This window comes from Thermobia domestica, chromosome 4 (genome assembly GCF_964235325.1).
Source record: "Thermobia domestica chromosome 4, izTheDome1.hap1.1, whole genome shotgun sequence".
Classification (NCBI taxonomy): Eukaryota; Metazoa; Arthropoda; class Insecta; order Zygentoma; family Lepismatidae; genus Thermobia; species Thermobia domestica.
Genome location: NC_137457.1, coordinates 6,705,664 through 6,719,156, shown reverse-complemented (window position 1 = coordinate 6,719,156; position 13,493 = coordinate 6,705,664). Strand labels below are relative to the sequence as shown.

The window sequence follows — 13,493 nt, the reverse complement described above, 5'->3', positions numbered from 1 at the left end:
TATTTGGTTCTTTCCTTTTAACTCTTTCTGTTCAATTTTGTCCAGTACTACATTCTATATATACTGCATATGTAAAACATACATGCTAAAATTTTCCTATGAAAATTTCTAGTAAGTACATCATTTGGATGTCTTTAAGACGGTGCTTCATCTTTTCCTTGGATCCTTATCCAAGAGTACAAAATATAACATAATAATAGGGTGAGCATATTTAGAAGATGAAAAGGTTAACACTTTGTAAATTGACATACTTTGACAGTTCGCATATGTAATACGTACTCACTGCTGAGCCGTTATTCATGTCAGTGAGGAAGCTTTTCAAAATAACCAGCTTTTTTCATTTATTTAGGCTTATTCCGATTTTAAATTTTATATTATTATTCTGACATTTAACAGGAATCAGAATCAATTTTCTGTTAAGTTCATTGCTTTAACATCTGAATTTGTTGCAGAATTGTTGGACTTTTCTCGAAAATGCTGTTGAAGTCCATACTAGGAATTACTAGTATATTATGTAACTACGAGCCAGAAATGGAATATTTTGTATCTGTTAGCGTCTTTCTAAGGGCGACATTCTAAGAAGAAATGACAATCCAGTTAAAAATGAAACGTCTGTTCACACTACATAATGGACATGATATCTACTGTTCATAACCTTATAAATCAGTTTCGTGTATGTAAAATTTGCAGGAATTCTGTGTGCAGAAGTGAGTATGCATATTGTTATTCTGTTCAGATTGATACATATTAGTGTCTACTGAGAATCGGCCTCCAAGTTGTCCGTTCTGAAACAACCTAAATCTTCTACTGTTTTCCCATAGAATATTACGAGAGATAGAGACAAAGTAAAATAAAAAGAATATGAAACGGTAAATTGAATGATAAAGAAGTTTTATTTTCATTAACTGTTTTCACGATAATGAATTTGAAAAACTATGCTTGAAAGGGGATGAGCGGATGAATCTAAAATTGTTACAAGGTAGTATACCCTATAGGATAGGCACTTAGTTTCTGTTTCTCTGGTGGTTAAATGTTAAGCTCAAAGGATCGGTTTTACCCTACTCTCCCCTATAAACGACTACGAAATCACTAGGAATAAAGTGTGAACTTGAAGTGTGGTTGACTCAATTCAGAGGGTCCTTTCGTGTAGAGTTTCGGAATTCAATCTCCTTGCCTTTTACATTTCGTTGTCTGGAAGTTTTATGTGTCTCTGTGACAGAATGAAATAAGCTTCGAGCTTGTCTCAATTATATGAATTAGGTTATTGCAACAAATTTTACTTAATCCATTTCATTCAGATAGTTGGTAATTTTTATGTTTAAATTACCTTACCTTTAAATTATTTGTATAAATTAACACATAATACATAATTTGAATTTTCACAATTTTCAATAATTATTATGAGGTTTTAATTTAGTATACTTCAATACATCTAGGTAAGAATGTCACCTACTTTAATCAGATACTCGACCAAACAGTTCTTTCGAGAAAGAGGCGAGAACAGAACGAGATTAAGTCTCGTAAGTAATATCAGAGGGTAAATAACAATTATATTGCAGTTCATACTTTATACTTCAGTGCTGTTTCATTGCAGTGTTTTATCAACCTAACTGGGATTTTCCCTGCTTTGACAAAAAAGGTGACATATTTTAATAATTAACAACTATTTCCAGAAATGAATTGCATTATTGTCTTCTGTAGTAGATACTGAATCCTCAATCCAACATGTCATATCTCTTCTCCGTTTGGAAGAACATAAGAACAACATTCAAATTATCTTCCGCTTCTTAGTACAATGTAAAGAGAATTCAAAGAAGTGGAAAGAAGTTGCGAACTTCAGCTTGTGACATCAAGAGACAAAAATATAAAGCTACTTGCTAGCACAATGGAGACTTGAGATTAATTATAATTTGTGATCGCATGAATGACAGTTCATCTAAGTGTGTTCTAGTTAATCATTCTACAATGTGCATCATTGTGGGAATACCAACTTGTGTACATTAAAATTTGAAATTTTGAGTTAACAGTTTCTATGATCTTACGGGAACTACCAATTGCTCCGCTTTCGCAAAAACTTCAAATCGAAGAATGATACCTCCGTTGCCTATGATTGTAACAGCATCCATAGATCTTTTCAGGATGAAGCCTCAGTCGCCTATGATTCTTATAGATTTTTGGGCCGCGTTGGCTTAATAGTAACTGGTCTGGTGAATGGGGTCCTTGGTTCAATTCCACCTCACGCCAATTGAGCTTTGTGATGGACAAACACCGTGTGCGTGGGTTTTCTATGAGTTCTCCGGTTCCCTTCCACTTGCTTCAATCCAACATTTCATTCATTTTTCATCATTAGTGTCTCCTTTAGCCAAGCCGGCATAACTGTGGGACCTAAAACTTAAAGATTTCATTTCCTTTCTTACGGATTCTTACGGTGATCTGTAGATATCCTGAGAAGTAAGCCTCCGTTTTCCTATAATTCTTACAGATTCTTACAACGATTGGAGCTTCTCGTAAAACTAGATAAAGGAGTGGTGTTTGGCAAAGTAAAGTTTGAAATACACCCTATTGCTAACTCCAATGACCAATTATCCAATGAATTATCCAGTAATATATGTAATTGGGTTTCCCGTTTCCCGTCAACCAAGATACCGACCCATACGTCATGGAACCAAGATATAAAAGTTAATACAAAAAATATGAAACATAAAATCAAAAGTAAAATGTCCAAAAGTGTTAAGCATTAATCAAATTTCATTTAAAATTATATATAGACCTATTATCAAATATTGTTTAGTATGGTAATAATATATTTTATGTTAATATCAAGTCTTAAACATAAATAATGTATTATAACTATCTATAATATATATATATATATATATATATATATATATATATATATATATATATATATATATATATATATATATATATATATAGAAAAATATATTATATATTATATGTTTCTATTAGATTCAATTCTAATAAGTTAATAATTTTCTAGCTCAATTCACAAACTTAAATGCTCAATTCTTATCAAGAATTCTGTCGTATGTTTCATAGTGCTAAATTAAACAATACAGTAATATTTGAGAAATATATTCCAAGTAACCGTACGAATGTCCAAATGTAAACATGTTTGCTATATGCAAAACTAAATACATATTATCATTAGTTAGAACAAGTAGTGCTAATTTGTTAAAATGTGTTTTGTACTTTACCTCTGTGTCCATACCTAAATATACAACCTCTGGAATCATTCGGACCATAAACTTCCTCTGGTGACGTAAGTAATTGTACTCAGATTGTACATGAGGAATGACACGGGTTCCATTTTGTACAAATGGAGTACCGTACACTTCCTGCTTAAATATCCAAGGTATTTCACGTTGTTTGTTATATTCATCTACAAGAAAAATACAAACTAGATTAGTTCGTGTTTTCTTTAAAGACCAACTAGAATTATTAACGTACATTGTTTCTGTTAACTATAACAAGATTCGAGTACAGAAATGGAACACCTTAACAGAAAAGCATATATATATATATATATATATATATATATATATATATATATATATATATATATATATATATATAGGAGTAAAGGTGGATCTGAAAAGGTAGGGGGACGGTAGGTAGCGGCATGACGTCACAGCGTTCCCCTGACTATTTTTGCCTATTGTATTGTAACCGACAGGGTGTCAAGTCACTGTTCGGGCTTCCATTTATTTGTAACCACTTCGTATAATCTGGTCGCTGTCCGTGGCTCGTGGTACTACCAATAAGTATACTCCTGATACTTTAACTTACCTGGACAGGACGATGAAGAACCTCTCCAAGAAAGGTTACAAACTGTTTCCAAATCACTCGTCAGTCTCAATCATGAGATGAGCATTAGGCGCCGAGAGGTTCGGGTGTCTCGTCTCGAAAACCTCACGGACGATCAGATGGTCATCCAGACCATAACGCGCACAAACATCACTCATATAAACAACGAAAACACACTGGATTAAATAACACTATACTTATTTATTAGAACACTGTTTAAAAAAAAGCGAAGAGGAATGGACACAACACTGAACACTAGATAAATATAATAATTTTCGTCGCTGAAATCACGCTTTAACTTTTCAGTGCGCGATAGCCCTTTAAATATATAAAATTATGATTCGGATTTCACTGTAAATGCTTCTCTCACACCATTGACACACTTGGGGGATTAGCACTGGGGAAAAGTTGTCTGGATCGTCCCACGATGAATCCAGTTGTTACGCTGAACAGTCCTGCAGCGTAAAGGTAAATCTTCGGTAAATAAACGAAAAGAAGGTCTCCACAGTTGAATACTGATATTGGAGGGCGCGTATATAACTTTTTAAACGCACAAGGTCTGCGGACCTGGGATTTCACTAGTTGGGGCTAGCCGTAAGAAATCGTCCTTCACCGGCTAAATAGCTTGTGCCCCTTCACAATAAGTCGTATCTAAAGCTCGACACGAAATGCGTGGTTACCGCTTCCAGACCTGGAGTCAAACTCCCTGAGCATCCAAGCTCAAGCTACGGGTTGCAATGATCAACTGAAAAGTGTTGGCAGTTCATTTCAAAAATCGCTCAGTTAACTCACCTGTATGCACATACAAACAGAATATGGAAAACAATTTATGTTAATTTTAGTCAACTGCCTATAATGCACTAGACACGGCGATAACACTGGCGTGAGAAAGTACAGATAAGGGACTGCATTAAACTGTGAGGCTAGTGCCACTTTGGCTACTGGGACATCTGGTCAGCCCGTATTTCTCTAATATATTGTAATGTTTTCATAAGTGATTAAAGAAAGCACTTAATTCAGTTCCCAATAACTGCAGAATATATACTGTGTATATAATGAGTCAGGGAGAAACACTGAAATGGTTAGTCACTAACTGAAATGTTCTCAGCAAAAGCAATGTTTTAAATATATATATGAGAAAACGATGAAAGACTTCTTTGTCCAATTGTGTGGGAAAGAAGCAATTCCCACCAAAGAAAGAACTTATATGCGTTGCAGAATAAAGTATAAATCGAAAATAATGATCACTGTCTTCACGAAATATACAGGGTGTCCACAAAAAATCCTTCTATAACCTGGTAGCGGTTATATATGGCGTCTGAAACGTGGAACGACCTGTCGAGTGCACACGTAGACAGGTTGAGAACCCTTGGCCGTATGACGAAATATGAATAAAATTAGGTTTTTCACCTGAAATTTAAAATCAGTTAGTTGGCAACACTGTCATATGGTGTAAGACTTACGTGTATAGACGATGAATGGTTTTTCACCTGAAAAAGGGCTATTTAAAATAGTTAAAGAACTTGTTCTCTCACTACAACATCATGAGGTTCCTGCATGAGCAATGTCCAATCCAAGTGTTCCATGAAGTAATAAGATCCTCTTGAACAATTGGTGCAGTTGGGTTTCCTTATCTTCCCTTTCTTCACATGTTGAAACCATGCTGTCTTCCTGTGTGAGTATCCTCCATGGTTCTCCAACGATGAGTTGATGAGGGGAGATTTTTTTTTTAACACTGGTGTGAGAAACGTGGTATGGTTTAAACACCTGTATGATAACTTTTTTTTTAAAGTTCGCAGAAAGCGTCTGTAGGGCTATTAAAATTCTTACTTTTTTTTTAACACACAAATACTTCTCGTAAAATGTTCAAGTGTTCCGTTTCGATCACTTTATTTGATATAATATGAAGTAAATACGCACACTCATAACTATTCAAGAAAACATCGACTTAAAGAATTATCAAATATCTCAATAAAAATTAGTAAATATACTGATATCTGCATTTAAAATATCAAAATATGAATGAATATGCAAATAGCAAATATGTTAAAGGTACTGAAATATTAAAATTATTGTCAAAGTTTCGATATCACTATAATATATTTGAAAAATATGAAAATCATTGAAAAAGTAAAATGAATGGAAATGTAAACACATGATAAACTGACAATATACAAACAAAATAAGATTTTCACCTGTATGTCCTTTTTTTTTAACTGTACCTGGTGTTGTTTGGCAGAAAGAACGAAAAATCGTTTTTCAAAATACAAAAAATAAACTTAAGTGTCAAAAATGACGTTCATAGTGATTCCAAGAAACAAGCATGATTCTGCATATCAAAGAAAAGTTCGTGATTTCGTTGACATGTATGGAGAAAATTTGGCACGCCATAAGATCAAATGCCATCTGCTCCTAGTGAAAATCGAGACTTTAATTCAATAATGCTCAATACAACAAATGGTTTCGTTCTGAAACAAAGTTATTATTAGCGTAGGCCTAGAATAATGGTTGTTGTTCACTTCCAAAAACGTAAACATTGTAGGGTTACCAGAATAGATGGGTATTCTCTGCAAAAGAACTTATTAATAAAGCGTTGAAATCTATACAGTGTTGATCCAAGTTTTTCAAAGGTCTGAATCAAGGAAGTTGACTCGCTAGTCCAAACATTCCTGAAAACAAACGGTCATTACGTCATAAATTGACCAAAACTATAGGTGGGAAAATGTGTAATACTACACGTACTTACACACAAAATATGCCATCGACACCTGCGAGGCGAAACTAGAAACGAGAAGAGGCCTGCAACCATAGGCACTTACAAAATGTTTCTGCACAAAACTGAAATATAAACATTAATATTCAGTAAACTACGCGTATGTTCCCTGGAACATAACATACGTCTTCCACCTAGAAAAGATGTGTAAACACACAAAATACAAATGCTCTCGTAGCACCGTAAAATGTCTCTACAAGACAAAATACATGAGACCTATTAAAAGAAAAACATGAGATACAAACAAGAATATAGTCAACGACATTACAACTCTCTGGTCGGTCTGAAACATCAAGATAAAATTCCCTACAAAACAGTTGTAACGAGCTTCCTTAGGCATCTTCGCTACAAATATTCAAAATGGTCTTATTAACGCATTAAAATTCAGTCATCGAGCATACGAAATAATTGACAGAAAATAATTTTCATAAATCATTATGACTTCATGCTGTTGGAAAGAAAATAAGTTTATTATTCGGGATCTATATCGAATTCGAATAGTTTCTAGGACATACTGGAACTAAAATACAATTTTCTCAAAATTAACATGAAAAATAAACATTACAACACATTAGCATACAAATACACATAATAAAATTACGGTTCATAAACATTACGATATTCACTAGAATATTACTAGACAAATATACTCAAAAAATCTAACCTAAGAATACACATGCTTAATTACGGGTTACTATAAAGGAAGAAGAGAAATGAAAAACTATATTTTGCGATTGATGGCGAAAATACAATTAGCTATGGAATATCCAATGGATTAGCCACATCCATTTTTGCAAGAGATCTGCAATTCCAGGAAAAATTGCCTCCCTAAATATATATATATATATATATATATATATATCCCCATAAAATATCCTACCCGAAGAAATTCCCTACGGTCGTTCAGTGGTCTAAAGAAGACAAAAAATGTTAATTAGAAATTACAAGAAAATATAGAAGTTAAACATATTTCCGCATACATATTAATATGAGGGGAAAAACGACCGTTCACCATCAGAATATCTGTTCATTAGTTCCTTCTTAAATAAAAAGATTACTGCTTTCGTTCGGAGAATATACTATTCACACGACATTCCTGCACAAACTATTGACCAACAAGGAAATGTCTGTTATCACTTGTTTAAGGCTTAGCCTACTTTCCGTTCTAAACTTTTCTCTTCGAACAAAATATATCATGTCACATCCTGGAAATACAAATAAAGTCAAAATCGGGTAAATGACGTAAATGAGGATCAATCAAATTACAGTAAACATTTCAAAATTAAAACGGGAATCTAAGATTAACACTGAAAAAGAAATTTAACATTGGTAATTGTAAAGTTTCATGTTCTACGCATGAGATTACGTACTAAGTTTTAATCACAAATATACAAGTACATATAATGAATAACTAAAAAATTTCTCTTCCTGGGCATCTCGATGCATTATTTAAAAAAAATCTAAAAGAAAATCAAACATTAATTGTGAGTTATACGTATGATAACATGTTTAAAAATTTGGAAAGTGGGAAGGGATTCTAAAAAGATTTTTTTAAAAATGAAAAACAATAGAAATATGTTATAAGGACAAAACATCTTCCCACTAGCTGAGGTACGGATATCTCGCCAAGATATCAAACCGTTTTTTTCTAAATACGGTTCCTCTACGTATGTGAATACATACTAAATTTTAATTATAAACGTATAACTATATATATAAGTAACAACTAAGATTTTCTGATCCTACAAATCTGGACATTTTTTGGAAGAAATTCTAAAAAGAAAACCAAACATTAATTGTAAATAACATGTAATAGCATATTTAAGAATTTCGAAAGTGGGAAGGGATCCTAAAAGAATTTTTAAAATTTTAAAACACAATAAAAATATATATTACACCCTCCACTCCAAAAGAAACCAAACGTTTTAAAAAAAACAAAAAAGCAATGTACATTTTGGAACAAATCATTTTTATTAATCAATGTATTCCCCTTCTGCTTCGATACACATATTTGCACGCTCCAACAAGTTGTCAAATGACTTCTCCATGTCCTTTATTGGAATGGTCTTTAGGACGGCGGTCGTCGCCTTCTCAATGGCATCAATCGATGCGTGCCACTTTCCTTTCATCGCCAAATGCAGTTTCGGGAACAGATAGAAATCGCACGGAGCGAGATCTGGTGAATAGGGCGGATGATGCAACCGAATAATGTGATTTTTGACCAAAAATTCAGTTACAAGTCGCGAACGATGTGATGGTGCATTATCGTCCAAAAGAGTCCAACTGCCGATTTCGCGATATTCGGGCCGAATACGACGAATTCTTGCCAGCAAACGCTTCATGACGCCCAAGTAAAACTCTCCAGTGACTGTCTGGCCGGGCTGAACATATTCTTTGTGGATAATTCCTTTTGAATCGTAAAAACAAATCAGCATCACCTTAACTTTTGACTTCACCAAGCGACTTTTTTTGGGTGTTCCTTCATCCGGCGCTCTTCATTCAGCACTTTGCCGCTTTGTTTCGGGCTCATATTCAAAACACCACGTCTCGTCACCAGTTACAATCGATTTCAAGAAGTTTCGATCCTGCCGAGCACTTTTAACGATGTCTTTGCAATGCGCAATTCGATCAACTTTTTGGTCTTCGGTGAGTTTGTGTGGTACAAACCACGAATTAACCTTCTTAAGGCCCAAAACTTCGGTCAAAATGCGGTATGCGGTTGTTTGAGGAATGCCTAATTCCATTTCAATAACTTTCACCGACGATTTTTTGTTATGTTTGATGAATTCACGCACTTTTTCGATGTTCTCTTCCGATAATCCGGTTCTGGGACGGCCTGATCTTTCGTCATCATCCAGTGTCTCTCTACCCGATTTGAATCGCCTAAACCACTCGTAAACTTGCGTACGGGATAGACACTCATCACCATATGCATTTTGTAGCATTTGGTGCGTTTCACTAAAAGTTTTACCCAGTTTAACACAAAACTCAATTGCAGCTCGTTGTTTGAAACTCATTTTCCGACCGATGTACACAACACACTGACAGTTGAAACGCAATAACTTTGTTGCCGTGCATCCAAATGTCATGACATTTATACCAGTTGTCAATGAGGGACTACGCCATCTACCGGTAAAATATTACAACAGATGGCACTAGTGGTACTATTTGTTTTCAAAAGTTCGGTTTCTTTTGGAATGGAGGGTGTATAACGCCAAAATATCTTCCCACTAGCTGGGGGTACGGAAATCGCGCCAAGATTTCAAATTGCTTTTAAAATACAATTCCCCTACGTATAATGATACGTTAATTATTTACTAAAAAGTCTAAATTCAAACATCTGAAATGAAAACAAAAAAATTAATGACATTAAGCTAAAAGTAAATTATTAATAAAGTTTGCAACATCGATAAATAGTTGGATATATGAGATACGGCAGTGAGCAAAGACAGGAAAAAGAAAAGGGATCGATCAGCTGTGTACCGTCCGTTATTCGTCGACATTAACAGGTGATCGAAATGCATCGATTATCTTATCAAAATAAAGAAAGAAAACGTGTTATCTGCTCTTTGCCGAACAGTTAAAAGCTGGAAGCAAAAAGGAGTTTTAAAAGAAGTGCGTTGCTTTCCTGAAAGAAAATTCGTATCAGCATACAAAGTTTTGGTTACTTTTTTTTTCTTTCCCTATGATTACTATTTCTACTTCGATAATTACGATTTGTTCGTCTATTCTTACAGCGGTTATTTCTATGTACAAATCTATGCTTAATGTTGTCACACAAATTGCGGTTTGTGATAACTCAGGTTACATGGCCGTGATTTACGACTTCTTCTGTTTCTATTACTGCCTTTTCGAGAGCGGTCTTGGTTCTGATTTCCTTTAAATTTCGTATTGCTTACGCTCCGGTCTGCATATCTTTGCCTATTACTATAACTGTAACCTCGTTTGTGCTTTTTTACTCTGTGGTTTGTGACAGCTGTTGTTGTGCGTTTGCGACCTCTGTCGTCTACAATCATATGTACGTAATTTTCACTAGATTCTGAATGAATAAAATCATTGTCAGATTTCTGACGAGGTTGGTTTAGACTACCTGCCTCTGGTTGGAGTTCAGATTCCTGCGTTTCCTTTTCATTAGGAGTGTTAGTTTCTAGCTCAGGTTCCAATTCCAATGTTTTGTTTACACTAGGAATATCAGTCACTAACTGAGGCTCAAATTCCGGTGTTTTATTTTGAGCATTTTCCGTTTGCTGACTATTTTCACGAAACACATCCCGTAAAGCGTCTACCTTTTGCCCTAATTCGCTCTTTACTTCAGCAAAAGTCTCTATATTTTTATCCAAATTTTGCTCTAACCTAGCAAAATTCTCTCTATTTTCAGCACGGCTCTCTTTCATTTCTTTCTCTAATCTAGCAAAATTCTTTTGAAAAACTGAAGCTATCTTAGTAAACAAATCTGCTTCGTTGTATGCCATCTTGAACAAAATAGAACAAACTGTTACTAAAACATTTGGTTAGAATTACCTGAAAGAGAATTTTTTTTTTTCAAATTCCTTGTACTAAACTGAAAGAGAAATGGTATATTAAAATATAAATCTTAAAAGTATTCGAGCACCAACGGTCTTGATTCGGGTCTTTAGTTCGGGCGTCATTTATTTGTAACCGGCTCTGAGTTCGAGTCACTGTTCGGGCAGACATTTATTTGTAACCGTCTCTGAGTTCGAGTCACTGTTCGGGCAGACATTTATTTGTAACCGCTTGGAGTTGGGGTCGCTGTTCGGGCGAACATTTATTTGTAACCGTCCTGAGTTCGTGTCGCTGTTCGGGCGGCTTTTTATTTGTAATCGCCCGGGTGTGAAGTCGCTGTTCGGGCGGCCATTTATTTGTAACCACTCCGTATAATCTGGTCGCTGTCCGTGGCTCGTGGTACTACCAATAAGTATACTCCTGATACTTTAACTTACCTGGACAGGACGATGAAGAACCTCTCCAAGAAAGGTTACAAACTGTTTCCAAATCGCTCGTCAGTCTCAATCATGAGATGAGCATTAGGCGCCGAGAGGTTCGGGTGTCTCGTCTCGAAAACCTCACGGACGATCAGATGGTCATCCAGACCATAACGCGCACAAACATCACTCATATAAACAACGAAAACACACTGGATTAAATAACACTATACTTATTTATTAGAACACTGTTTAAAAAAAAGCGAAGAGGAATGGACACAACACTGAACACTAGATAAATATAATAATTTTCGTCGCTGAAATCACGCTTTAACTTTTCAGTGCGCGATAGCCCTTTAAATATATAAAATTGTGATTCGGATTTCACTGTAAATGCTTCTCTCACACCATTGACACACTTGGGGGATTAGCACTGGGGAAAAGTTGTCTGGATCGTCCCACGATGAATCCAGTTGTTACGCTGAACAGTCCTGCAGCGTAAAGGTAAATCTTCGGTAAATAAACGAAAAGAAGGTCTCCACAGTTGAATACTGATATTGGAGGGCGCGTATATAACTTTTTAAACGCACAAGGTCTGCGGACCTGGGATTTCACTAGTTGGGGCTAGCCGTAAGAAATCGTCCTTCACCGGCTAAATAGCTTGTGCCCCTTCACAATAAGTCGTATCTAAAGCTCGACACGAAATGCGTGGTTACCGCTTCCAGACCTGGAGTCAAACTCCCTGAGCATCCAAGCTTAAGCTACGGGTTGCAATGATCAACTGAAAAGTGTTGGCAGTTCATTTCAAAAATCGCTCAGTTAACTCACCTGTATGCACATACAAACAGAATATGGAAAACAATTTATGATAATTTTAGTCAACTGCCTATAATGCACTAGACACGGCGATAACACTGGCGTGAGAAAGTACAGATAAGGGACTGCAAAAACTGTGAGGCTAGTGCCACTTTGGCTACTGGGACATCTGGTCAGCCCGTATTTCTCTAATATATTGTAATGTTTCCATAAGTGATTAAAGAAAGCACTTAATTCAGTTCCCAATAACTGCAGAATATATACTGTGTATATAATGAGTCAGGGAGAAACACTGAAATGGTTAGTCACTAACTGAAATGTTCTCAGCAAAAGCAATGTTTTAAATATATATATGAGAAAACGATGAAAGATTTCTTTGTCCAATTGTGTGGGAAAGAAGCAATTCCCACCAAAGAAAGAACTTATATGCGTTGCAGAATAAAGTATAAATCGAAAATAATGATCACTGTCTTCACGAAATATACAGGGTGTCCACAAAAAATCCTTCTATAACCTGGTAGCGTTTATAGTATTTGTTTTAGGAACTCGGGGGACATCATACATATTCTTTACAATGGGGTCGGTGTCCCTCCGCGTTCCCCCGCACTTTTACCCCTACATATACATAATACACAGAGTCCGCTAGAAAAATGTATACACTCTTTGATATCCTGTCAGGATACTGGCATTGACAATTGTTCTCAAATTTAAGTATGTTGTAATCTGGTTTTTCGACCAACAGATAGCATTGTCAATTGTTTTCAGTTGAAATTATGTTGTAGTACGGTTTTTCGATCAACAGATGTCGGTATTGTCAGTACGGTTACTGAGAAAAGCAAATGGCAGAAGCACACTCGACGTTCGAACAGCGTAAGTACGTTTTGAAGTGTTTTATCAGGTTTCGCGAATGCCATCAAAGTGCAGCGTCAGTGGAGAGGGAAGTTTGGTAATGATCCATCTACCTGCCTAATAATCAAACGCAGTGTTGACAAGTTTGAGGCGCAACGTCAAGCATGCTCCTGCTATTTTCTTATCCCAGTAACCGTGCTGACACTATAGACATCTATTGACCGAAAACCCGTACTGCAACATAATTTTAACTGAAAACAATTGACAACGCCGACATCTGTTGA

The 13,493-nt window shown here is 35.6% G+C and overlaps 1 protein-coding gene across 1 annotated transcript in view; it reads right to left on the bottom strand.

Annotated features, from left to right (window-relative positions):
* Window positions 1–13,493, bottom strand: part of LOC145683695 (uncharacterized) — a 125,973-nt gene that overhangs the window by 95,102 nt on the left and 17,378 nt on the right. Inside the window, exon 5 of the mRNA XM_081755066.1 lies at window positions 3,233–3,403. Coding sequence (XP_081611192.1) covers window positions 3,233–3,403 — 171 coding nt within the window. The remainder of the gene's footprint in view (window positions 1–3,232; window positions 3,404–13,493) is intronic.